This window comes from Mirounga leonina, unplaced genomic scaffold, assembly GCF_011800145.1.
Source record: "Mirounga leonina isolate KUSES-001 unplaced genomic scaffold, KU_Mleo_1.0 Mir_418, whole genome shotgun sequence".
Lineage (NCBI taxonomy): Eukaryota > Metazoa > Chordata > Mammalia > Carnivora > Phocidae > Mirounga > Mirounga leonina.
Genome location: NW_023270739.1, coordinates 11,473,429 through 11,501,187, shown reverse-complemented (window position 1 = coordinate 11,501,187; position 27,759 = coordinate 11,473,429). Strand labels below are relative to the sequence as shown.

At 41.8% G+C, this 27,759-nt stretch overlaps 1 protein-coding gene and 1 long non-coding RNA gene across 3 annotated transcripts in view; one reads left to right on the top strand and one right to left on the bottom strand.

Annotated features, from left to right (window-relative positions):
* The first annotated feature begins 5,233 nt into the window (after nucleotides 1-5,233).
* PWP1 (PWP1 homolog, endonuclein) overlaps nucleotides 5,234-27,759 on the top strand; it is a 31,619-nt gene continuing 9,093 nt past the window's right edge. For both annotated transcript variants that reach the window (XM_034987646.1, XM_034987645.1), the window contains exons 1-14: nucleotides 5,234-5,450; nucleotides 8,177-8,235; nucleotides 8,361-8,545; nucleotides 10,263-10,348; nucleotides 10,446-10,542; nucleotides 14,230-14,340; nucleotides 15,151-15,281; nucleotides 15,890-15,951; nucleotides 21,159-21,255; nucleotides 22,082-22,143; nucleotides 23,326-23,437; nucleotides 25,474-25,564; nucleotides 25,646-25,767; nucleotides 26,767-26,872. In XM_034987646.1, coding sequence (XP_034843537.1) covers nucleotides 5,379-5,450; nucleotides 8,177-8,235; nucleotides 8,361-8,545; nucleotides 10,263-10,348; nucleotides 10,446-10,542; nucleotides 14,230-14,340; nucleotides 15,151-15,281; nucleotides 15,890-15,951; nucleotides 21,159-21,255; nucleotides 22,082-22,143; nucleotides 23,326-23,437; nucleotides 25,474-25,564; nucleotides 25,646-25,767; nucleotides 26,767-26,872 — 1,393 coding nt within the window. In that variant the 5' untranslated portion in view covers nucleotides 5,234-5,378. The remainder of the gene's footprint in view (nucleotides 5,451-8,176; nucleotides 8,236-8,360; nucleotides 8,546-10,262; nucleotides 10,349-10,445; nucleotides 10,543-14,229; nucleotides 14,341-15,150; nucleotides 15,282-15,889; nucleotides 15,952-21,158; nucleotides 21,256-22,081; nucleotides 22,144-23,325; nucleotides 23,438-25,473; nucleotides 25,565-25,645; nucleotides 25,768-26,766; nucleotides 26,873-27,759) is intronic.
* Nucleotides 26,781-27,755, bottom strand: LOC117998768. The gene is made up of 2 exons (XR_004676074.1): nucleotides 27,422-27,755; nucleotides 26,781-26,960 (listed from the first exon to the last, which is right to left on the bottom strand). It is a non-coding gene; the product is annotated as an uncharacterized LOC117998768 (long non-coding RNA).

Genomic DNA, 27,759 nt, shown 5'->3' with positions numbered 1-27,759 from the left:
CTGGGCACATATTTCTGCCTCCCCTTCCAAGAGAGGCTCTGTGGGTGTTGGAACCTCATGAACTGATGTCAGGAGGCCCAGGCTCTGAGCCTAACATGATGTGTGGTCGTGGATCAGTCGCATTCTCTTTCTGGCCTCAGTCTTCTCATCTGTGGTAGACTACATATGGCCACAAATTCTTTACAGACCTTCCCAGCAGGAGATGGTGACTTTCCCCCACTTTCCTGGATCCCAGAGCCAGCCACCCTCCAATCCACATCACATCATCTCCCCTAGATTAGCCATAAGGATCCTGCCAGTGGTTCTCCAGCCGTCACTCTGCCCTGACATGCATTTCACACAGAAGATCGAATGACATGAAACAAGTTAGATCACATCATTCGTCTGCCGCACACCCTCTAACCACAGCCAGCATCCCTTCCGAACTTCAAGACTGGGCATCATCTGGCTCCCTGCCCACCTCTCTGCCTGTCTCCCCCTTGTTCACAGTGTGCCAGCCTCATGTCTAGGACTGTGACCCCAGGGCCACACAGCTGGCCATCTAGAGAGAGCCTGGAGCTGAAAAGCAAGGCAGAACTTGAGCTGGAAAATGTATGGGATTGAAGTTTCACTTTAAGATAAACATTCCCCTACCCAGAAGCTAGGGGAGACCAGAAAACCACTCCTTGAACCTGGGGGGAAAGTTTTTCTAAGAGGAGGAGATGGTGGTGGCATGAAGGAGGGTGGGCTTGCAGAAACGCGGTTTCTGGTGGAAGCTAAGGGGTCAGAAACCTCAGCTGTTGTCCCGCAGCTAGACGGTGAGCAGGTGAGTGAGTCCCCAGTCAGGTGGCTACAACCGCATTTGATTAATCTTATTGGTTTTCCCTTGACTTACGGCTCTGACCCTCCATTAGAGTAGAAGCTCCTGGGACATATTCACCTCCGTAGCTCCCTGTCTCCCCAGCGGAACTCTGCACAAAGGTGGCAGGGAGAACGTTTGCTGAGTGTTGTGAGCAACAGTCCTTTCTCGCCAGTCACGCCTGGTAGCAGCACCCCAATTTTCTTCTAGGGCACGCTCCCTTCCCTGCTCTCACCCATGTGCTCCACGTAAGGGCTCACTCCGTCCCTGGCTCCAGAACTGGACACATGGCTCAGGCCCAACCAAGCAAAACATCCCTTTCTCCCGACCACACTTCTGGATCAGGAATGGGCAAGTGACCATTCCAGGACTGGGGAGACAAAGGAGACTGAAGAGGGGATAAAGGCAAGTGCTCTTCTGCTAAGGCTGCAAGAAGCAAGGATGCTGCAGGCTTGAAGCTGCTGAAGGCCCAGAATTAGCCAACACAGTCGAAGCCGGAGACAGGTTGGGAGAGGTCAGATCCCGGTGACATGCTTTAAGCCCCTGAATCCAGCTGAGTCAGAAGCCATTCGTGTCACTGGATTCTTGAATCATCTGAGCAGATAATTTCCATTTCTTGTCTAAGGCAATTAGAGTACCTGTCACTTGCATCCAAAAGAGTCCTGACAGATGAATGAATGAATGAATGAATGAACCAGAAAACACCAGCATAGAGGAAAGGATTTCTGTGCTAGGAGCCAAGACAGTGTCTTGCCATTTACTATGTGACACTGGGCAAGTTGCCTGATGTCTCTGGATTTCAGTTTAGAACTCTGATATCATTCATTTATTCAATATTTATGGGCATTAATCATGCCAGACATCATGCTAAGTGTTGGCTCTTCCATGGTAACAAAACCCTCATGGTTCCTGTTCTCGTGAAAATGGAAATGAAGTTCACTCTTAGAAAAACAAAGTGACATTTCTGCAAACCTGATTTTGTCACCGGGAAATGTGTTTGTGGTACAAGTCTCTAGCACTTGGTAACTGGTAATGATCTTGTTATTCCTTCCACTCCTCATCAGTGACTTTTGGGGTTAGATGGAGGAGGGGTGGGAAACCAAGCCTCATATGATCAGAGAGGAGGGTACCCAGACTTCACTTCCTTCCTGAAGCTCATGGCCAATCAGAACTAATGTTTATGAGCCTAATTATACACAGCACTGAGCTAGAGGGTGTAATGAGAGCCTGGCTTGGGCCTGGGTCCTATCCTTTGGGACCTTTAGCTCTAAGAATAGCCAACGTGCAAACAAGTACATTTTTTCTGGCCTCTGGCAAGGAGACTTTTCTGAGTCAAATATGCTCATCAATGTTCCCAAGAATCAGGCTTAGAAATGGAGCTACTTAAGCTCGATCGCTTTCAATCTTGTTATAAAGAATTAATAATGCCAACTGAAGTTGGATTTTTATTTTTAAAGGGAATTCACAACTTGGGTTGAAATGGCAAAATGTGCGACATAAATAAGCCCAGTATCCAAGTGGAAGCTTAGCAGGCCCCAAATAACCAGAGTTCTATCCCACCTTCTAGGATTTCATTTGCTCATTCATTTAATAAATAGTTATTGGGCGCCTGGGTGGCTCAGTCAGTTACGCATCTTAGCCTTCAGCTTAGGTCGTGATCCCAGGGTCCTGGGATCGAGCCCCGCATCGGGCTCCCTGCTCAGTGGGGAGTCTGCATCTCCCTCTCCCTCTGCCCCTCCCCCTGCTTGTGCTCTCTCTCCCTCTCTCTCTCTGTGTCAAATAAATAAATAAAATCTTTAAAAACAACAGTTCTCAAGTGCCTACTCTGCACCAGGCACCATCATGGAAGAGCAGCTGTCTCCTAAGAGGGCAGCCCACGGAGGGGACAGATCCAGAGGCAAATATTCAAACACAAGCCCATTCCTTGTATTCCTGCGTGCACACCTGACTGAGCCCAGCCAAGCGTTAATAAGTCAGCCTCTACCAATAAATCATTTCACGTGCTCTATTCTAAATATAGCACAGCTTCTTGCCTGTTCCAGTTATTATTGCTGCATTTTAAAAATGACCTCAAAACTTAGTGGTTTGGTACTTAATGCCACTGAATTGTACATTTAAAAATGGTTTAGGGGCACCTGGGTGGCCCAGTCGGTTAAACGTCTACCTTTGGCTCCGGTCATGATCTCAGGGTCCTGGGATCGAGCCCCACATTGGGCTCCCTGCTCACTGGGGAGCCTGCTTCTCCATCTGCCTCTGCCCCTCCACTCCCCACTCTGTTCATGCTCTCTCTCTCTCTCTCTCAAATAAGTGACATTTTAAAAAAACTAATAAAAATGGTTAAAATGGTAAATTTTATATGTATTTTGCCATAATAAAAATATTATGGGAGAATAAAAAAAAACTTTAATGGTTTGAAACAACCATTTAATGAAGCTCACAGATTCTGGGGGTGAGAATTTGGGGCAGGGCACAGTGGGAACAGTTCATTCCCGCTCCATGGTGGCTGGGCCTCAGCTAGGGAGACTCGAAGGTGGGAGGTGAATCAGTGTCTGGGTCCTGGCATCATCTAAAGGCCCTTACATTTACATGCCTGGGCTGACTCAAAAACTAGGACTGCCCACTGGAGCACCCAAATGTGGCCTCTCCGTGTGTGCCTTTCTCACAACATTGTGGCCTCAGGGTAGTCAAACTTTTTATTTTTATTTTTTTCAAGTAGGCTCCACACCAAGTGCAGAGCCCAACACAGGGCTTAAACTCACAACCTTGAGATCAACACCTGAACTGAGATCAAGAATCAGATGTTTAACCAACTGAGCCACCCAGGCGCCCCTCAAACTTTTTATATGTTAGCTCAGAGCACCTCACATGAGTGTTTCAGTAAAAAAGGGGGGAAAAAGACAAAACCTGTATCCCATTTATGGCCTAACCTTGGAAGTGTAACTTCTGTCATAACCAGAGTAGTCATAAATCTACCCAGATTCAAGGTTAGGGGGTGGGTAGAATTAAACTTCATGTTTTGATGGGGGAGTATTTAAATTACGTTGTAGAAAAACCTGTGTGAAGGGAGATCTTGTTGCATCCATTTCTGGAAAAATATACTCTGCCATACCACCTTTCTAAATGGGCCAAAAGCAAAGAAACCACAGAAATAGCACTGGAAGAGGCCTTAATGAACACATAATCCGCCTACCCTCAGAATGAGAAATTCACTCCTGAGAGGATCCTTCCTCAGGCTGGTAGAGTGCCAAGGGCATGAGGCTGAATAGATCGAGATGGTGGTGTCTGGTTGGCATTCTATCAGTTCCCGACTGTGTGTGATCTCAGAGTAGTAAGGCTTTTCACCACTGGGAACTCTAACTTCCTCATCTTGAAAATGGAGGTAATTCTTGATCATGTTTCATCAGTGTTGTTTTGAGAACCACGCAAAATATCTTATGTGAAGACAAGTATGTTGCAAAAATGCCCACAAATTGACCCCACAGGTGGACAGCCCCGTCTGGCAATGCAACAGGGGAAGACCATGTATTTCCCATTTGTCTTTGCCCCTACTCTTTCCCATTGCAGCCGCCCTCCTGGTTTTGCTTGCCTGTCTGAGGTAGGAGAGACAGATGGAAGCTCAGGGCAAATGACCTAGATGGAGTCACACAGCTAAGAAAGAAGTCAAAACCCAGATTCTTCGGGGATGTTAAGACTTGCCATTCTACAGTCCCCCCAGCCACTGACATTTTCTCTAACAGGTGACTCTGACCTTAGCTGAGAGGCATGGCACAGAGTACAGCCAGTTTCTAGGGTCACACTGCTGGGTTCATATCCTAGCTACACCACTTCGCAGCTGGGTGACCTTAGGAAAGATCATTAATTCTCCCCCATGTGTAAAATGGGAAGACTTCCCACACAGGGTTACGAAGGAACCAAGTTAACATCAGCCATTTAAAATGTGCCGGGCACATAACAAGCACTTTGTGTTTGCTTCTGCTACAACCACTGTGTACTTAAATATGTAAGTCCTAAATGTTTTAAGGTGAGGAAGTAACACCCAAGAATGTAGTGAAATGTAACGGCGGAAGTAGCTCCTTGAAATGACAAGTCTATTTTGGAGAAAGCTTTAAAAAGAAAACCACAAATCTCTACCATTTGTCAGCGAAAAGTCTATGGAACTGCAGGCAAAATAAAGGTCTCTGACCCCTACAGTTCCAGTTTTATTTTTCGCCTCCGTGAAGTCTGCAGAGACTGTCACAGAGGGGACAGTCTTGAAAAGCCCATTCACGTGACCGCACTCGGCGCGGCCCACCCCACGTGGACTCCTCGCCCTGCCGCTTCCACTTCCGCTTCCAGCCCTTTACCCACCCCTTTCCCATTCGGCGCCCTAGAATGACGTCATAAGCGGGCGCGGACGCGCAGAAACCAGCGCCTGCGCGTGCGCTCTGTGCAGGCAGCGGCCCACGGCTTGTCACCGAGCCTGGCGGCTGCAAGGCGACGGAGGTCCCAGGGCTGCTGGGGCCGAGTCTGTAGCGTGAGGCGTCCTTGAGCTGAGAGGACCATGAACCGCAGTCGGCAGGTGACGTGCGTGGCCTGGGTCCGCTGCGGCGTGGCCAAAGAAACACCAGACAAGGTGAGGCCTGGTCGCTCGGAGGTGGGGGAGCGGCCTCCTGGCGGCATCCGCGTCCAGGCCCGCCTGGAGAACCCGGACCCGCTACACGCGGCCCTGGCCTGGCTGGTGTGACTGGGCGGGGTGCGGCCGGCTTTGGCCTGACGTGGTGAGGGGCGCTGCGGCTCCGGGGCGGGAGTCGGCGGGGGTCGCGCCCCACACGGTCCCGTCCCGGGAGTCCAGCCCCACCCCCCCGAATTCACGCGCACGTGGGCCTGGCGGGCGGGAAGGGGGCGGGGTTTTGCGCAGAGTGGGAAATCTCCCAGAGCCGTATTGACCCAGTGAAGCCTCGCGCCCACCCTGGTGCGTGTTCAGGCATAGCGGGAGCGGGAGCACGTGTGTGACACCCCTTTGCACTCGTGGGCTCGGCGTTCGGAGCAGGACGAGAGCTGTGGTGTAGAAAAACTCGCATGGAGACTGATGTCGTGAGGCTGGCAGTTGAATTAGGAGTTTCTTAGGGTAATCCAAGTGAGATGTTGTGACAGTGGGGGATGAGAGGTAAACGTGACATATTAAGAAGGAATATCCTACAGAAGTTCAAGAATGAGTCTATGGTAGAGGTGAAGATTATTTAAGTTGTTCAGCTGATACTTGTTAAGTGCTTTCTGTGTTTGGGGCATTGTTCAGGGTCCAGGGATAGGCATAAACAAAACAAAAATTCCCTGCCTTTATGGAGTTGACATGTGCATATATGTCTGGGAGGAAATGCTATGAATGAAAGAGGTGGGCGTTGGATTGAATGTAATTGGGCCAATGATGACAGAGGTGAGAAAAGTGATAGGAATGTAAGTGGCTGGGAGGTGAAGTTCACAGGAATGGGGGATTGGAAGAGCCCCTGAAGGTTTAAAATTCCACCAGCGCACAGACTCTGCTTGTTTTATTCACCAGTTTCTCTGGTGTTTGGCTCCAGTAGGTACTTACTGCATATGTATATATATAGAGAGAGAGAATAGGGCCAGGAAATTATCTCATTAGAAATTATTGAAGGAAGTATTAAAAAGGGGCATGTAACCTTAAATTTTAAAGGCCATGTGAGTTCCAAACATGTCTACACACTGGAACCACTTGGGGAACTTCAAAAAATACTGATGCCTGGGGCACCTCACTAGCTTGGTTGGTGGAGCCTGGGCTCTTGATCTCGACCTCTGAGTTCGAGTGCCACATGCCCTCCCTACCCCCAATGGGCATACAGCTTACTTTAAAAAAAAAAAAAAAAAATTACAGTGCCTGTGCCCCGTCCCACATGTTGTGATTTAATGGGTCTGGAGTGTGAGAAGATTCCCCCCACGTGGTTTTAATTGCAGACAAGTTTGGTAACCACTGCTTGAAGAGTTTGTTTATTTTACAGAATCAAAATAGGAAGAGATTAAGTTTATTCTACAAAATCCCAGAAAAACTGAGATCAGTGAGAGTAATTAGAAAAATAAGTATCTTAAGAAAAATCTTTTTTTTTTTTTTTTTTAAGATTTTACCTATTTGACAGAGAGACAGCGAGAGAGGGAACACAAGCAGGGGGAGCGGGAGAGGAAGAAGCAGGCTTCCCGTGGAGCGGGGAGCCCGATGCGGGGCTCGATCCCAGGACCCTGGGATCATGACCTGAGCCGAAGGCAGACGCTCAACGACTGAGCCACCCAGGCGCCCCAAAGAAATATCTTTTAATTAAACTTAAAAGCTCTTAATTTCTGAAACAATGAATGTCATCCCTCAAGAGGATTTCCATATTACTAGAGGTAGTTTAGTGCAAACTGAGTGCTTGACTGATTCATCGTTTGTCATCAAGCATCCATTCTTGCCATGGGCTGAGCCCTGAATTATGTGCATAAACACAACGACAAGTTGATTTCTGTCTTCAAGGAGCTTACAGTTTAGCAGTGATGGGATGTTTTAAAAGGTACTGAAGATGGATTAGGTGAAGGAATGCCAGTTTTGAAGTGAAGAGAATGAGTCCAATGATCCTTTTGAACAGGATCTCCCAAGTGGAGAGTCTTAAAGGCAGCTAGAAAGATGGAACTGGGAGGGGAGCCTGGGAGGCTCAGTTGGTTGAGCGTCAAGACTTGATTTCGGCTCAAGTCATGACCTCAGGGTCGTGAGATTGAGTTCTGCTGCGTCAGGCTCCAGGCTCAGCAGGGAGTCTGGAACAAAAAAGGGGGGGGAAGAAAGATGGAACTGGAGTATGGGACTAGAGAAGGATGAGTTTGGGATAGTCAGTTCAGAGGTGATAGTTTTAGTCTTCAGAATGAATGAGCTTTGCAAGGAAGTGACAGCATGTGACTCATAGTGAATATTTGGCAGTGAGAACCGGGAAAAGAGTAGGGGACTAAGGCAAGAGTGGTTTGTTTAGGAATACCCATAGGGAAAATGAGAAGTAGCCGAGAAGAAATCAGAATAATTGAAAGAAAACGAGATGGACTATCACAGAAGCCAATTTATACAAGTTAGTCCTTTTTGAAAAGTCTGGGAAGTAGACTGAGCAGCTTTTTTTTTTTTTTTTTTAACAGTTTCAGGTGGGAAATGGATTTAATTATAAAGACCTGTGAAAATTCCATTTACGGTAAATTTAGGGAGTCTGGATTGAAGTTTGATTCTTGATGTCTTTTGAAGTTATATTTTACATTAGTTTGCAAACTTTTTAATTCAGAGATTTATAATTTCCTTAACTGTATGGTAATGAAATGTTTGCTCTCTTATAGGTAGAACTTAGTAAAGAAGAAGTAAAACGTCTCATTGCTGAAGCCAAGGAAAAATTACAGTAAGTTTAGGATCGTTGATGTCTAAAGTCCAGATGAAATGTAAATTTTAAACAGTGATGACAAGGTGATCTTATCATCAAATGGTACCATTTGGGTGACTTACCCTTTTTGTTCCTTGGCATAGAGAAGAAGCTGGCAGTGATGAAGAGGAGACAGGCGATCCTTCGGAACATGGCATGCAGAGCGCACGTACCCAGGCACGACCAAGAGAGCCCCTGGAAGATGGTGACCCAGAGGATGACAGGACGCTGGATGATGATGAGCTGGCTGAGTACGACTTAGATAAATACGATGAGGAAGGCGACCCAGGTTAGAGTTCACTCACTTCTCGTTTTTAATCACAAGCTCAGTGTATTAGATCATGCTTCTACTGTTTCTGAGCTTTTGTTGTCCTTTACGCCAGTTAAATAATCTGGCTCAAGGCTAGGGCAGATAGCATGTTTCCTAAACTAGTTTAGAAAATAAGCTAACCCACTATAAACTAAGATCTAAAAAAGCATAGTATTGTATATTTATTGCAAGTAGTCGGTATGATCTGTAACTCAGGTTGGGGGATGGGCAAAATGGGCAGAGGGGAGTGGGAGATAAAGGCTTCCAGTTACGGAATGAGTAAGTCTTGGGAATGAAAGCTACAGCATAGAGAATATAGTCAAAGATGCTATGATAGCACTGTATGGTCACAAATGGTTGCTACACTTGGGAGCGTGACATGATGTATAAGAAATGGTAAATCAGGGGCGCCTGGGTGGCTCAGTCCGTTAAGCATCTGACTTCAGCTCAGGTCATGATCTCGGCGTCCTGGGATCATGCCATGTGTCGGGCTCCCCGCTCAGCAGGGAGTCTGCTTGTCTCTTTCCCTCTGCCTCTCTTGCTCGTGCTCTCTTTCTCTCAAATAAAATCTTAAAAAAAAAAAAAAAAAATTGCTTCTTAATAATCCCCACACTGTGTGGATTATTGACCGTCTTTCTCACCCAGTTGAAATTCCCATCTCTGTTGCCTATCAGATGTTTAAGACCAAATAGTCCTGCCTCCTTAAAGTAGCTTTCCCTAACAGTATATTTCTTCTCCGGAGTTTTATGTTAGTTGGGGTCTACTCTAGGTCACCCTTGCAGATACGCCGTAAGAGGATTCCAGTTGGAGATAAGTTTAGTGAAAGAGGCATAATAGCACCTCTTCCAGATTCACAGCAAATTAGCACATCAGCAGTTCTGAGAACTCTTGCAATAAAGAAACCCAGTTAACTTTGTGAAACCCATCATTTTTTTATTTGATTTGACCAGGCAACCCTTTTTCTGTGTCGATTCCAGTGCTTTAGGATAATTTTATCTCTTTTTAATAATGACTTTTTAATAATAACTACACTTTTTGGGGGGGGAGGGGCAGAAGGAGAGGGAGAGAGAATCTTAAGCAGGCTCCATGCCCAGCACGGAGCCCAATGTGGAGCTTCATCTCACAACCCTGAGATCACAACTTGAGCTGAAATCAAGAGTCAGACGCTTAACTGACTGAGCCATCCGGGTGCCCCATAACTCTACTTTTAATAATGACTACAAGGAGCAAGGTAGAGAACCTGAGCAGAGTGCTAATATTTTCTAAGAGAGAGCTTTACAGTTTAGTTTTATTAGAACATTGTGAATACCAAGACTGTCAGGTATGCATTCCAAGGTCAAATATAAATGGTGTTTTTGTTTTTTTGTTTTTTTAAGATTTAATTATTTGAGAGAGAGTGCGTGTGTTGGGGGGGAGGGGCAGAGGGAGAGGGAGAGAGTCTTAAGCAGACTCCCTGCTGAGCACGGAGCCTGATACAGACCCTGAGATCATGACCTGAGCCGAAACCAAGAGACATTTAACTGTGCCACCCACGCCCCCCTATAAATGGTTTTTAAATTCCTGTTTATTATTCAGTATTTCTTTTCCCGACTATGGATGACCCATTTAGTTATGAAATAGATAGTTGGAGCTAAGATGGGATACCTTAGGAAAATGCTTTTGTCGAGATGACTTTTCAATTTATGAATTCTTACAGATACTGAAACTCTTGGTGAATCTCTCTTGGGTCTTACAGTCTATGGAAGTAATGATCAAGATCCTTATGTTACTCTGAAAGATACGGTAAATATTTATGTGGCTTTTCTAATTATGCTTCTTAAGTGTTTGGAAAACCTTACCAAATATCTGCTTCTAGTTAATGACTTATTCTCTCCACTAGGAGCAATATGAACGTGAAGATTTCTTGATCAAGCCCAGTGACAATCTTATAGTTTGTGGCAGAGCTGAACAAGACCAGTGCAATTTAGAGGTGCACGGTAAGTGGGGGACAGCCCTTAGGGAAAGGTTCTCTAAGATGAAAGTGATCACTATAATAGTTACTATGTGAATTTTCAGGCACCAGATCCTGCTGGATCTCATTTAAGTTAATGATACACAGTCTGTAGATATGCTGGTCATTGTGCCTGGGTATGTATGGTCTGGTATGTCGCTCGGACCTGACTTTTATTTATGGAAATGGGTCTCCTGGAAGGTGCTAATGGGGGGGCGGGGAGGAGTGTTAAGTTTTTTATTTGAACATTTTTGCCAGTTTTTCACTCCCCCTCTCTCCCCATTGGAGAAAACCTAGAAGTAAAGCCGTATAAAAATACAGGAAACAGTTACAGTCCTATTACCCTGAGGTAACTTGTGCCTTGGTTTTTTACTCTAGTCTCTTTTCTGGGAACTTTTTCTTTATGTGGTGAAGATTATACTCAATAGACAGGTTTTTAGTCTGCTTTTTTCCAGAGTCATTTAAGATATTTCCCCTTTATTTCTTCACAAAAACTCAATGCAAGGGCTTCCATTCCTCTGGTCTCCTTTCCCAGTTAAAGGAATATTTGCACACAACAGAGGTGAATGCTTTGAATCTGGAGTAGGCACTGATCTGAATTTTTCTTTTTTATTTGGGTTTTTAAATCGGATATACTTAATGTTGATATTTATTAGGTTAATCATTAATTGAATAACTGTTTTCTAAAAAAATAGACCTTCAAGATGTCTACAATACTCTGCCTCTAGATTTTCCCTTTTGTTTTTCTTGTCCCTTCTCCTGTGCACATCCTCAGACATGTTTGTCCTTCCTCAACAATCTACTAGTCATCTCTTTAAAATTTGAAGCTTTACAGATATTAGGCTAAGGCCTTTTATTATAGAAACACAGTTGCAGGGGCGCCTGGCTGGCTCAGTTGGTTAAGCGTCTGCCTTCAGCTCAGGTCATGATCCAGGGTCCTGGGATCAAGCCCCGCATCGGGCTCCCTGCTCAGTGGGAAGCCTGCTTCTCCCTCTCCCACTCCCCCTGCTTGTGTTCCCCCTCTCGCTCTCTGTCAAATAAATAAATACATAAATAATCTTAAAAAAAAAAAAAAAAACATGGTTGCATAGCTCGAAAATTAAAATCTTTATGTTTAATGTTTTTTTTTTTTACATCTTCTAGGTTACCTTGTCACTTACTCCATTTTGTAGCGTGGCTTTCTGGAACTCTTCACAATCTTTAAGGCTGCCTTCAGGAAGTCTGTAGATTAGGCCATTTTAATCCCATGGCCCATTGTGGATCTATTTATAAAATGAAAAGGCTTTAAATAGCAGAAACCTCAGTGTGAAGTTATTCTTCTAATGATCTTTGAACTTTTTACATATTTCAAATGAAAACCTTGTGGTGAAATTTTTAAAAAACCAATTCTAATTTCAGAAAATTGAAACTGTTCACAGTTTGCCATCAATTTTTATACATTTTCCTATGAGAGCTTACTGGAGTCATTCCTTTGAATTTAGTGAGTAGCAGAGAGGGGTTAAGTTAAAGTAAAAATGGTATTCCTACTTCAAGCTAGGTCATTAAAGAGATATTTGGATCTGGTGTGGATCTCCAAATTATTTATTTAGCTTATCTCTAGGCAAGAATAAATTCAAAATTGCACTCAAAAGCTGATCTGAATGTTGATTTGACATGGATAAAAGATTTATTTTAAAACTTCATCATTTTTATCTAAAATGTAAGCTGAGTACATTGATCATAGTTAGGTTCTTGCAGGACCACAAGCTTACTACTTTGAACATTCATTGTGAAGTGATATGATAGAACATGACATGGAATCTGCTGATCCAGGATCTAACCCAGATGTAGAGGTCTGAGGAATTTTTTTAAGTTTTTATTTAAATTCCAGTTAGTGAACATACAGTGTAATATTAGTTTTGGCTGTACACTTCATACATCACCTGGTGCTCATCACAGCAAATGCACTCCTGAACCCCCATCACCTATTTCACCCATCCCCCTGCCCCGCCTCCATTCTGGTAACCATCAGTTCTCTATAGTTAAGAGTCTGTTTCTTGGTTTACCCCCTCTCTCTTTTTTTGTCCTGTTGCTTGTTTTGTTTCTTAAATTCCACATACAAGTGAAATGATACGGTATTTGTCTTTCTCTGACTGACTTATTTCATTTAGCATGATACTCTCTGGCTCCATCCATGTCATTGCAAATGGCAAGATTTCATTCTTTTTGATGGCTGAGTAATATTCCATTGTGTGTGTGTGTGTGCGCGCACGCGCATGCACGCGCACGTGTATGCATGTACCCGTCTTTTTCCATTCATCAGTCGATGGACATTTGGGCTCTTTCCATAATTTGGTTGTTGTAATGGCACTATAAACATCGGGGTCCATGTATTAATAGTATACTATTTTTGTATTCTTTGGGTAAATACCTAGTAATGCAATTGCTGGATCGTAGGGAAGCTCTATTTTTAACTTTCTGAGGAACCCCCATACTGTTTTCCAGAGTGGCTGCACCGATTTGCATTCCCACCAGGACTGTAAGAGGGTTCCCCTTTCTCCACATCCTTGCCAACATCTGCTATTTCTTGTGTTGTTGATTTTAGCCATTCTGACACGTGTGAGGTGATCGCTCATTGTACTTTTGATTTATAGTTCCCTGATCAGTGGTGTTGAGCATCGTTACATGTGTCTGTTGGCCATCTGTATGTCTTCTTTGGAAAAATGTCTATTCATGTCTACTGCACATTTTTTAATTGGATTATTTGTTTTATGGTGTTGAGTTTTGTAAGTTCTTTATGTATTTTGGATACTAACCCTTCATTAGTCATTTGCAAATACCTTCTCCCATTCTGTAGGTTGCCTTTTAGTTTTGCTGATTGTCTCCTTCTCTGTGCAGAAGCTTTTAATTTTGATGTAGCTCCAGTAGTTTATTTTTGCTTTTGTTTCCCTTGCCTCAGAAGACCTATCTAGAAAGTGGTCTGAGGAATTTCTTTAAAAATCCTTAGCCTCTCTTAACATTGCTTCTTTGTAATAAAAAGCACATAGGTGGGGGGATTTCTGTTTGGGCTCTGTTTTATCAGTGTTTCCTTACATAATTTTTGAAAGACTTCTTAGTCATTGATATTAACAGTATTTTTGCTCCTTAACATTGTAACTCAGAATGATAAAGAGCCAATTGTTTTAGTTGTCATATTCCAAAAGAGTGTTCTCAAGAGCTTAATTTACATCATTGGTCTTTAAACATTAAAGAAGTAATTTTTGACAAGCATTTAGATTTCTAAATGTGAGTTATTTCTCTCCAGTGCTATTTTTTGTTTGTTTATTTTTATAGCCAGATACTCCTTTAAAAGATAATAAAGTACTCCTTATGGAGCCCTTACGAGCATTTGTTTTTGTAGTGGGTGGACCAGAAGATGGGACCGTTCTAACCAGTGCACATGCAGATGGAGTGTTCAGGCAAATGTCAGTTCTCTGTCACTGTTCCTGTTCCCTTGGAGTGCACCAGGTGATAGGAATGTATGAGACCTGCGGAATTTTGGCCGAGCACTAACAACTTTGGAGGCTCCTTTTGATGCCATCAAGTGTGTCTCGAGCACATCGGCTCCTATGGGTTTAACAGGGAGAGTCTGTCCTTTTCAGTGGGATGTGATTTCTTATTCCGACTCAATAAAGTCTCTTCCCAATATTTTCAGTTTATAATCAGGAAGAAGATTCCTTTTATGTGCATCATGATATACTGCTGTCTGCATACCCTCTAAGCGTGGAATGGCTGAATTTTGATCCTAGCCCAGATGATTCTACAGGTAATTAGAAAAGCTTAGATGGCGCAGTGGTTCCTAGTCCTGTATGTTATTCCTAGCCACATAAGTTATGTATTCTGTATGAATGTTTTCAGAATTGTTGATTTTTTAAATGAAATTGTTATTTTATGAAGTTACATAGTTCTTAAAACACAATCACGTAATTGTTTTGAGTCTGTGTGTCTCCAGGCTTCAGATAAAGAGGTAGCTGCCCTGCTGTAGGCAGAACAGGCTGACAGCATTAGGGGTTGCCAAACTGTGTGAAGTCCTCATAAAAACCCAGTATAAAGTAGCATGACCTTTCTTAGAAAACATCAAGTAAAACCAAAATGGAGAAGTACGTTCCTGTGTTAGTTGTTCTAGCCACAGCTGCACACTACTAGGTGCCCCATCCTACTTCTTAATAAAGGTAAAACCTGGTAATACTCATACTTTACGTCTCGTTTGCCAAGCTTATTCACATGCATGTTCTGATTCAGTCCTCATTTTCACGACACTAGTGAAGGTGGAAGATGGTTTTTGTTCTCAGAACCTAAGTAGGGCCCCTGGGGCCAAAAGACTGAGCCCTTGTTATTCAAATTATGGTCCAAGGACCAGCAGCACAGTATTGGCATCACCTGGGAACTGGTCAGAAATGCAGATGTAGGGGTGCACTCAAGACCCCTGAAACAGAATATGCATTTAAACAATATTCAGGTGATAACGCGTGCATGTGAAAGTTTGAGAGAAAGTGCTCTAAGACATTACTCAATCTACAGTGCAATATTTCTCATTAGAAATTTTTTAAATCAAATACCTCATTTCCTCCTGTAGGAAATTATATTGCTGTGGGAAATATGACCCCTGTTATTGAAGTGTGGGACCTTGATATTGTGGACTCTTTAGAACCAGTCTTCACACTTGGAAGTAAGCTATCAAAAAAGAAGAAAAAGAAAGGAAAGAAGGTAAACAAGTTAATGATTACTTAAACTCTAATGACAGAGAAGTTTACTGGTGGGGTGGAGGAAGGAGAACATATACTTTGTCAGACACTTTGGTGGAACAGGACAGATAGTTATGAAGTTATTGTAGTTTCTAGTTTCAAAAGGCTCATCCAAGGAAAAACTGATCTCTGCACAAAACTTCCATTGGCACATTTTTCGTCCTTACACAAACCATTTACTCCCAGGTTATGATCCTTTTTGATAATAGTAACTATTCACACTAATAGGCTTTTTTGAATTTTTGAAAAAATTCTGTTTAAGTCTTTAGTATGTTGAATTCTAAATATCCATGTATGAATTCCTGTAGCTTTTAAGACTTAACTTTGGGGTGGGGGTTGATATTTATAGAACCGTCCCACCTAGATAAAGAACTACTGTAGTTTGTCTTCTGTAAAGAGTATTTATCATAGATCCCTAAAGTAACAGGAAGACAAGGTATTTCTTTCTGTAGGTCTTCAAGCAAGTTTGCTTAAGATCAAACAGTAATCTTAAGATTTAAAGAATCTTTCAAATGAACATCAGTTACAGGGGTCACTTTAATACAAACAGTAATGAAACAATTATTACAGAGTTCCTCAGCAGAGGGGCATACCGATGCTGTCCTGGACCTTTCTTGGAATAAGCTGATCAGGTAAAAAGAAAAAACATTTGGAGGGTTGTTAGAGACTATATACCCACTGTCATCTCACCTCATGCCTGCACCTGTCTCTGCGTTGTGTGTCGGGGGTCTCTGTGTCTGCGCCTTCTTCCCCTGTCCAGTATATGCCGCTTGAAGGCAGGAGCTTTGCTGTCTGTATCCTTGCAGCCCCCACGTCACCTGCCAGCTCTGAGCTCTGTAGGGGCTCGGGCTCGTTATGTATCTGGTGACCAGTGCCCCCCCGACACCACTGGGGAAGCACTGCTCCAGAGCCGGTGGTGCCGAATTGTCGTTCTTTTCATGGAAGACATTTCTCTCACTCGTTTAGTTTGCACAAAATTTCATCCAAATTTTTTAAATTGATTTAATTGTGGTAAAATATACATAATATTGACCACTTCAACTATTTTTAAGTGTATAGTTCAGGGGACATTGTTGTGCAACCATCACCACCATCCAACTGCAGAACTTGTCATCTTCCAGAAGTGAAACTCTGTATCCATTAAACAATAACTTGCCATTCTCGGCACCCCCAGGCCCAGTAACCTGCTTTGTGTCTCTGTGAATCGACCCTTCCAGTTAGTTCATATAGGTTGGATTATATAGTATCTGCCCTTTTGTGACTGGCTTATTCACTTAGCACAAGGTCATCCATGTATTGTAGCATGTGACAGGATTGTTTGGAAAGCCCACATTTTGTTTATCCATCTGTTGATGAACATCTGTGTTTCCACCTCCTGACTATTGTAAGCGATGCTGCTGTTATGCACATTGATGTACAAATATCGGTCTTAAGTCCCGGCTTTCAGTTCTTTTGAGTATATCCTCAAAAGTGAAATTGCTGGCTCATATAGCAGTTCTGTGTTTACCATTTTGAGGAGCACGTTTCAGGTGCCAATTGGCCCATTTGTATATATCTTGGGAGAAATGTGTAAGTCCTTTGTCCATTTTTGAATTGAGTTTTTTGGTTTTTCATTGAGTTGTAGTTCTTTATGTATTCCGGATATAATCTCTCATCAGATAGGCGATTTGCAAATATTTTTCCCCATCTGGTGGATCACCTTTAACTCTCTTGATAGTGTCCTTGGATGCACATAAGTTTTTAATTTTGATGTCAATTAATTTTCACTTTTGTTGCCTGTGCGTTTAATGTTATATCCAAGAAATCATTGCCAAATCCTTGTCTTGAGGTTCTTCCCTTAAGAGTTTTTACAGTCTTAGCTCTTACGTTTAGGTGTTTGATCCATTCTGAGTTAACTTTTGTAAACAGTATAAGGTAAGAGTTCCACTTCATTCTTTTGCATGTGTCATCCACATATTCTTTATGCTGATCCTTAAACAACAATTACCCCAGAAGGCCATTTTCCTAATAGCGTAGTTGGTTTAAGGGGCTTCGAAGGCAAGGAAGGTAAGCATTAGGTTGAGCTTACTTGAGCTGTAAGAATGAACTGGATTGCCCAAGGCACATTTTCTTAACATCTGTGTTACACAGGATACTTTGTAATTGTGAGCACTCTAAGGAGGATCCCAGCCATCCGGCTTACCTAGGGATATCCTGTCTTCTTGTTTATGTTCAAACCTCTTCAGCGTTAGAACCATTTGGTAAGGGGCATCTGGCTGGCTCATTCGTAGAGTATGCGACTCTTGATCTCGGGGTTGTGAGTTCAAGCCCCACATTGGGTGTAGAGATCACTTAAAAAATATTTTTAAAAAAACAAAAAATAAAGTGCAAGTTCCTGGGCTCTAATCCCTTCGAGATTGAGTCACATCTGGAGCAAGGGCCCAAGAATCTGTTGTGTTGTGTTGTTTTTTAAAGCTTCTCCTGGTTTTGTCTGCATTGGGCCCGTTCCTAACTAATGGGCAGACGAATAAGAGATCGAATATGAGTGTGCCCTACTTTTAGGAGCCCAGTCGTTTACAAATCTGAACTGTGAGAGTAAATGACATATGCTAAATTCTTACCACATAGCAGCTGTCAGTTTGAGTAACTTGAGTTTGTTCTGATGGAACAGCCCCTCATCAATTCCAGCAGATTCAGCAGTGCCTTTCCCCAGCCACAGTCCCTAGCTCTGTGGAGGCACTAGTACCCCTGTCCCGCCCCGTCTGCCCTCGTGTCTCCTTGACTGCAGGGCCACATGTGTCTTCGTTCCTTAACTCTTCTGCTTTCTCCATCTTACTACAGACCTTGTTTCTCTTTTCCCCTTTCTTTACTGAAAAGGTACAGAATGCTTTTAAATACTTTGCATACATACCCTGGTACAGAGAGTTTGGGATCATGGTGAAGAATAACATGTTGACGTTGTTACTAGTTGGGGACCTTGGGACCTTGGTTTCTAGTAAAATGCTCCCAGTAACAAAATGCATGTTCTTTGCTCATTCATACTCCTATTGTAGTGCTCTTCTTGGGAGTATAGCATTCAGGAGTTGGGGGGAGGGGGTAATTTAATTTTAAGCCTCATACAGTAAGAATTTTAATATGAAAGGAATCTCAGATGTTCGGGGAAGGACTAGGGTGAAAAATGTACCATGAAATTTTAACTTTTTGCTGTTGGCAGGCATTGAATATAAATAAAATATTGGGAATTTAAGTAACATTTAAATCTGTGACATGCCAAGGACTTAAAACATTAATGACTTGTATATGGGACTTAATCATAGAAGTTTGAAATTCATTGATTAGAAAAAAAGAATATCCATGATCCCCTTAAGAGACCCTACCTGTGTCACTGAAATGTAAGTTATAAAACTGAAAGCAGTTTGTATAATGGAAGTATTTCTTAAGGAAATAATATCCAAAGATGAACCCATCGACATTTTAATAGGATATTGGTTTTCTGGGCAAATATTACTCCTAGTAATGACTTAATTCTGTATCGAGCCATTTCAAACCGGATATTGAAGAATGAGCTTTCAGTTACAACAAGAAAAGGCAGGCAAATAACATTTATCAGGGGCCTACAATATTCTGGTCACTCAGCCATGAACTTGAATTGTAACCCTTTGAAGTTGGTTGTAGCATTCTCATTGGCAGGCAAGGAAGTGAGACTGACTTTTAAGACTTACAACTAATAAATAGTAGCACCAGGAATCCATTTCAGGTTTTCTGGGCTCTAAGGCCTGTGTTCTCTTGTAGAATGACATTATTAGCACTTGATACCTAAGAGGTAGGCATATTGTTTTTCCCTATTAATAGCATTTAATGACCTTTTTTTATTTAAAAAAAGTTGATATATAAAATCACGTCATAAAATTCAGTCTTTAAAGTGACTTGGGGTGTATTCCCAAAATTGTACAACTATCTCCACTGTCTAATTCTATAACATTTTCATCAAACCAAAAAGCAATCCATACTATAAGCAGGCATTTCTTATTCGCCTGTCCTTCCAGTGCCTGACAACCACTAATCTTTTTTCTGTCTCTATGGATTTGACTATGTGGACATTTCTAGAAATGGAATCATAAAATATGTGGCCTTCTGTGTCTGGGTTCTGTCACTTTTGTATGTTTCCAAAGTCCATCCTATTGTAGTATTTATTAGTACATCATTCCTTTTTATTGCTTGAATGGATATACTATATTTTGTGTATCTATTCACCAGTTAATAGATGTTTGGTTTGTGGGGGGTTTTTTGCCTATTATGAATAATGCTACTGTAAACATTCATGAGCAGATTTTTACACAGACCTGTTTTCATTTTCTAGGATATATACCTAAGAGTGTAATTGCTAGGCCATATGGTAGTAGTCTGTACCATTTCCATTCCCACAAGCAAGGTAGCTAATTTTTCTGTTTTGCTAGCACTTATTATTGTTTGTGTTTTTCATTATAGCTGTTCCATGAGTGTGAAGTGGTATCCCACATTTTCATTTCCCTAATGAACAACTTTTCACATGCTCATTGGCTATTTATAGATCTTCTTTAGAGAAATGTCCATTCATATTTCTTTGCCCATCTTCTGATTGGGTTGTCTTTTTATTATTTAGTTGAGAGTTCTTTATTCTGGAATCAAGTCCTTTATCAGACATATGACTTACAGATAATTTTCTCCCGTTCTGTGGATTGTCTTTTCACTTTCTTGATGATCTAATTTGCAATACAAAAGTTTTTCATGCTGTTGATGTCTGGTTCATTTATGTCTTTTGTTTCTTAGGCTTTTCGTGTCATACCTTAGACACCATTGCCTACCCCAGGGTCACAAAGATTTATACCTGTTTTCTTCTGAGAGTTTAATAGTTTTAGCTCTTATATTAGTAGGTCCATCCGTGATCTATTTTGAGGTAGTATGAGTTAGAGATCTAACTTCATTCTTTTGCATGAGGGTATCCAGTTGTCCCTGAACCATTTGTTGAAAATACTGTTCTTGAACCGTGAATAATCTTAACATTGTTGTCAGAAACAAATGACAAAGGATTTATTCTTCATTCTGTTCTGTTAACCGGTATGTCTGTCCTTAAGCCAGTACTACATTGTTAGGATTATTGCGGCTTTTCAGTCCATTTTGAAATCCAAACTGTGAACTTTTCAACTTTTGTCTTCCAAGATTATTTTGGCCGATTTGAGTCCCTTTCATACGAATTTTCTTAAAAGATTTATTTATTTATTTTAGAGTGCGCATGAGTAGGTGGGGCAGAGGGAGAAGGAAAATGAATCCCAGATTCTGATGAGGGGCTCGATCCCATGACCCGTGAGATCACAGCCTGAGCCAGAACCAAAAGTCGGATACCCAACCGACTGAGCAATCCAGGAACCCCCCATATGAATTTTAAAACCAGCTTGTCCATTCTCTGCAAAAAAAAGTCTGCAGGGGTTTTGAAAGGGATTGGTTGAATCTATAGATCAGTCTGTAGATGGCAGTATTTCTGTCTTAACATTAAATCGGGGCACCTGGATGGCTCAGTTGGTGGAGCATGCAACTCTTAATCTCAGGGTCATGAGTTTGAGCCCCCCATTGGGTGTAGAGATTACTTAAATAATTAAATAAATCTTTAAAAAAAAAAATCTTCCAATCCATGAACATGAGATCTCTTTCCATTCATTCAGATAATCAATCTTTCTTTTGTAGTTTTCAATATATAAATCTTGAATGCTTTTGTTAAATTTATTTTTAAGTATTCCTTTTGATGTTATAGAAAATGGAATTTTTACATTTAGTGCTCTTGACTTTAAAAACAATTACCTAATTTGTCTCCTCCCTTTCTCAGAAACGTGCTGGCAAGTGCATCAGCTGACAACACTGTAATTCTGTGGGATATGTCCTTAGGGAAACCAGCAGCTAGCCTTGCTGTACACACAGACAAGGTATGGTGATTGAGTGGTAGATAAAAGGGATTCTAAAAAATATGGGACAAATGTTGGCTACAATAATCCCAAACATTTATATATGGCTTTTTATGAATTACAAAGTGTTTTGACATGCTGTCTTATTGGATCCTCACAGAACCCTGTATGATAGTTAGAATTACCCATTTTAGAGATGCAAATGTGGAGACAGATGAAGTGACTGGAAACATTAGTATTTTGTTGCACGTTTACAGAGACCCATAAAGAGACAGGGGTGTCGGTCACCAGATGAGGTTAAAGAATTTAACAGATCTGTTACTGCAGAACTCAGGGATCAGATGTGCTGGTGTACGTTGTGGGACTTCAGAGTATGTAGAGTTGCCCCATAAGTTTGACTGCTCCCTTTTTTGTTCTCAGAATATTTAACATTTGAGGGACATAGGTATTCTGCCAACCATGACTTGAGAAATGCTGCATTGAAGATTTTTTTTGGTTGTTTTTTTTTAAGATTTTATTTATTCACAAGAGACAGAGTTTGAGAGAGAGAGAGGCCCATGGAGAAGCAGACTCCCCGCCGAGCAGGGAGCCCTAAGCGGGGCTCGATCCCAGGACCCTGGGATCATGACCTGAGCCGAAGGCAGACGCTTAACGACTGAGCCACCCAGGCGCCCCATTTGAAAATGCTTTGTCCTTTTGATTGTGTAATACATTTGTTTCTTTAAATAGTACTAAATGTCAGAGGGAAAGGTTTATAAAAACTGCCAAATTGGTTCTCTTAAGTACTGAGCAGTTTTACCAAAACCAGACCAACACAGATCGGCTCACTTATGTTTTCTCCTGTTAGGTCCAGACTCTGCAGTTTCATCCATTTGAAGCACAGACTCTGGTTTCTGGCTCCTCTGATAAGTAAGAAAACGCTGCAGGAATCGCTGCTGCTGCCTTTGTCTCCTAATTCAGAAAGTATCACCTGATGCGCAGATAGAATATAACACTGAGTGCTTAAACTTCTGGCAATACTTGTCCCTTTCAGTCTGCAAGGGAATGTGGTTCTGTCGTAATAATGTAGTTCCTAACTAGCAACTACTTTGCCTTTTAGAGGCCAGAGGAGTAAGCCATTGCTGTGGAACAGGCTGCCCCCAAATCCAGTGACTTAAAACAATAAACATTTCTTAGGCCACTTCAAGATTAAGCTAATCTAAGCTAGATTCAGCTGGTAGGTCTGATCTTGGCTTGTTTTGGTGGGGCTTTGGAGATGTGGCTCTCCTCGTTTCACATCCTCATGGGACCAGTGGACTAGCCCACACATGTTCTCATGGAGAGGTCAGAAGCTTACGCAGAGATACCAAAGCCTCTTGAGACCTAGGCTCAGAACTAGTACAGTCTGTCTTACGTTCTGGGCCGAAACAGATAACATGGAGTGGGAAACAGACTGCCTTTATGAAAGAATTCCTACAGTTCCTGACAGGGGGTGTGGATATAGGGAGAGGTGAGGAATTAGACCCATTACAGTCCATCACAGGGGGTTTCCAGGCATGCATGTGCATCTTTTTACAGATTGGGTCTGAAGGTGGGAGAGAGAGGTAGTGGAAGCAGAAACCAACTTGCAGTCTTTATTTTCATTCCTTACTCTTTTGAAGAGTGATAGGTTTATATTTTTTAGTTGGAATTCATTCAGAATCATAAACATCTTCTGTTGGCTCCCCCAACACAGTAACCTGCCTGTGGAGAGTAAATGTGGCTAAGACATGAATTATCTGGCTCTGAGCACTGCTGGGAACAGGAAAATTCAAAGTTGTCCTGGATTTTTGGAAATAGAGAGGATTCATCTTGTAAGTTGAGAACTCAGCCTAGAGACGGTCAAGGCTGCTGTGATATCCAGAGCCACCAGTGCCTTCAAGTGACAGAACCAGAGTCCACCAGTTAATGAAAGTCAACTCCTCTTTTCTACTTTTAGAACCATAAAATAGGCTTTAAATAATTGGATCTTGAATTCACAGTGTTGTTTTGTTACCATTTCATTATAAATAAACGTAAAACATATAGAAGAATTGAACTCTTAAAACCCTAACTTGGCCTATCTGTGTCCAGGTCAGTGGCTTTGTATGACTGCCGAAGTCCAGATGAAAGCCATCGAATGTGGCGATTCAGCGGGCAGATTGAGAGAGTGACTTGGAATCACTTTTCACCTTGTCATTTTTTGGTAAGACTACATACTACTGTTTTGCTTATCTAGGTTACTAATGACTTGCTCTAACTCCATTGTAGAGAGAATCTCTGAAAAGCTTTTTCTGATGGTGGTTTGTTTTGGGGGAGGGTTGGGGGGTTTTTTTGTTTTATTTTTATTTATTTTTTAATGCTGCATTAGCATGCAGGCCTGAGTCACTGATTTATTTTTTTTATTTTATTTTTTATTAAGATTTTATTTATTTGATAGAAACAGCGAGAGAGGGAACACAAGCAGGGGGAGTGAGAGAGGGAGAAGCAGACTTCCCGCTGAGCAGGGAGCCCCCCATGTGGGGCTCGATCCCAGGACCCTGAGATCATGACCTGAGCCAAAGGCAGACGCTTTAACAACTGAGCCACCCAGGCGCCCCTGTTTTGTTTTTTTTTGGTTTTGGTTTTTGGGTTTTTTTGTTTGTTATTGTTTTTTGTTATTGTTTTTTAAGTAGGCTCCACACCCAATATGGGCCTTGAACTCCTAACCCTGAGATCGAGAGTCACAGGCTCTACCAACTGAGCCAACCAAGTGCCCCGCTTTTTCTATATCAACACCATGAAATAGATTTTAGAGTAAAAAATTTTTTTAACAATGGATCAGCTACAGGTGGTTAACATGTAAATGATTTTGCTAATTTCCAGCCATTTCAAAGGGCCACATTTTAGTTACTAATTTTGATTGTATTAATGTGTTTCTTTGAAATATTAAGCTTAGCTAATCTATGTTTTTTAATGGTTAAGTTCATCCAAGAAGATACTCTTTTATTTAAATTAAATGGAGCTCCAGTGATGAGAATGCTAGCCTATTTAACTAATATAGCAGCCTCCCCGATAGGAAAAAGTGTTAAGTTCTTTGTTTAAATATCCTTAATATGTGTAGGATAACAGTTTTCTGTGTAGCATCCAAAGATTCCACAGACTTTTCAATCCATGGAGAAATAAAATCCCAGCTTTCATCAAGAAGATTAAAGATACATCCATTAATTTCCTAATTTTCCTAAAGTAAAATATGTAGTACTTTATGAATGAGGGAAAAACAGCTTTCTTAAAATAAGTGGACAGTTTTAATAAGGTTCCTGAAACAATGATTCTGAGCACATTTAATCTCATCTCTGTGCTCAGAGGTACAGTGCCGGTCCCAGCTGCATGGCCTGAAGCCAGATTCCATTTCGTGGTGATCAAGAGTGAAGTCTCAGTTGTATTTGAATGTTGTGTTGGTTGTACTTTGGCTCTCAACACTCAGGCACACATATTTCCTGAAGTTATTTGCTAACAAGTTTTCATTAGTACTAAAGTCACAAATATTTAAGAAAATGGGAAGTGATTACAATAAAATGGTTTGCCTCCTTTGCTCCAGGCTCCTAGAATGAGACCTCTGTCCTCTTATGTTTTTGTCCCCTTCGCAGCCCAGCCGTCAAGACCGTATCACTTGTCCCCTTTTCCCCTCCCTGTTTCCTGTCGTGGCTGTCGCCCTCAGCCAGCACACAGGCCCAAGTCTCTCTCCCATCCTTGACTAGGTCTGTCTCTTGGTTCCTTCTTTCCTCCCCTTTCTTGGAAGTGTAACAACCCACCATAATCTGCCTTCCTTATCTGATTAAACCTTTCCACCAAAATGTTGACACCGTTCATCGCTTTCTTCAGAAGCGCTGTTTCCTTGGCTTCCCTGATGTCCTTTGTTATACCCTCTCTCTGATTCTTCTGTGAGCTCCTCAGCCTGCACCCTAAGTGCTGTGCTTCCCAGGCTTCTGTTCCCTTGGATCTGACCTCTGCTTGCACATCTCTCACCCTGGCCTGCACCACCACCAGAGCTTCATCCTCATACCCACTGCATGGTACACACACCAGCTGCATCAGTCCCTGCAGGAACAAAGTCCGCTTATACCCAAGTAAATTTTTCATGTTATTTTTTAATAAGCTCCTCAGGTAAATAGCTGGTTTTCACTATAATTTATACTTTTTACCCATTGCTAAATTTCATTGCCATGTAGCGTGACCTTGCCCGTCTTTTACTCTTTCCAGGCTAGTACAGATGACGGCTTTGTATATAATTTGGATGCACGTTCAGATAAGCCAATTTTTACACTTAATGCACACAACGATGAAATCTCTGGTGAGCACAAACTGTTTCATTTTGTTAACTTATGATGACGTCAATCTGCATGTCAGAGTCTGAACTAACCTCTTCCTTTAGGTCTTGATCTAAGTAGTCAGATCAAGGGCTGCCTTGTGACAGCATCAGCAGACAAATATGTGAAGATCTGGGACATACTGGGAGACAGGCCAAGTCTGGTTCACTCTAGGGACATGAAAATGGTAAGAATTTCTCTGGGCATCTTTCTTTTCTGCTTTTTTCTGTTTCTGACCTGTATTGTCATCTTTCCCTAGGAATTTTTGAGCTTAGTCACATTTGGTGAGAGGTTTGTGACTTAGTCATTGATTTCCTCTAAAACTGTCCTATCTGGTTCCTCTCCCACCTGACATGATTAACAGTTGTTTAGGAAGAAGGGTGGAAAGAGGATTTTCTAGGACTTAAGCAGAATGGCCAGGGCTTGCTTTTTTAACCCTGAATTGAGGACCATCCCAGGAAAGCTTGGACCTTTAGGGCACTGTAGCTGGTAGGGTCAGTTTATCTGTCACTACCTCTGCATAACTAGTTTTGACTACACTGAAATGGATTACTATGTAGTAGCAAAAAAAATTAGAAATAACCACAATTCATTTAGCAAATATTTATTGAGCACCTACTATATGCCAGGCACTGAATTAGTATAATTGTATATGTAGAACACTGCACATCTGTGTGTACAAATATTTATGGGGAAAGTAAGTTACAGACTCAATTATATAGTACTATATATCCAGCTTATATTAAAATGCTTAAATGTTTATATTTAAATTTAGAATATCCTATCCCAAAACATGAAAAAATATAAAAATCTTACAATCACTGTTTAATTACATATGCATTATAGAAAATATAAACAAAAAAATTACAAGTTTAAAAAATCATTTAATGGTGACCTGTAGTAGCATCATTGCTTAAAAAGGAAAATAAAAGTTTCTAGGAATACTGAGCGGATTAGAGACCTGAGTAGTCAGAGTGCACACATCCTCACGGAATGGCCATCGTGCTGAACTTGTGTGGCTTCGTCTATGGTAATGGTCCTGCCACCTTGATTCTGAACTACTTTGCAAGAGGCTTAAAAGAGGTACTGGTGAGTTGGTTCAAGTTTGTGTAGGCAGGAGCAGGGGTTTAGATTGGGGCTTTCTGGAAGGACTGAAAAAACTGATCATCTGTTTTCTTCTTCCTAGGGAGTTCTGTTCTGTTCTTCCTGTTGTCCTGATTTGCCGTTTATTTATGCCTTTGGAGGTCAGAAAGAAGGGCTTCGGGTCTGGGATATAAGCACAGTCTCATCAGGTAAGAATCTTAATTCCCTTTTTCTAAATGAGAAAAATGTGTGGCTTGAATACACGAGGTAGATCCAGTGTTCATCCTGTAATGTAGTCTGCTTAGGGAAATAGACAAGATCACATGTAATTTGGAGATGTTCATGTTCACAAATTTGTCTTCACAATTTAAATGTAGACCGTTTTAAAAATATTTATGACAGGGCGCCTGGGTGGCTCAGTTGGTTAAGCAACTGCCTTCAGCTCAGGTCATGATCCTGGAGTCCCGGGATCGAGTCCCGCATCGGGCTCCCTGCTCGGCAGGGAGTCTGCTTCTCCCTCTGACCCTCCCCCCTCTCATGTACTCTCTCTCATTCTTGCTCTCTCAAATAAATAAATCTTTATAAAAAAAAATATTTGACAAAATTTGAATTTATGGGAAAGCTGGAAGGAAATATAACGTGGTCTCTAAGAACAGTCCTCCCCTTCCCAGCGTGAATAACCTGCCTTTTCTCAGCTACTTGCTTCAAAATCGAGCTTTCCCCCTCCCTTCAGGGGAACCTGGCTGCTTATTTATTACCTTGAGGTAGTCTGGTTTGTCCTATAAACACAGAAGACGTAGCTCCACTGATTCCTGAATCTTCCATGTAGAACAAAGGTTCTAAATCCAAAACAAGTTTTCTGCTGGTTAATGAAAGAAAAAAGTCACTTTATCAAGGTAGATTAAATAAAACCAGGACAAGGCAAAGAAAGTTAAATGGTAGACTAATTTAAAACACGATTAACCTCATTCAGAATGTTAATTTGGGCTTATTTCATTTCCCATTTATAAAATGTTAAATTTATTTTCCTAGAATTTCCACACTGTTCATTTCTACATCTCTATCTAATCTGGTAATTTCTTAACTATTTATGTTG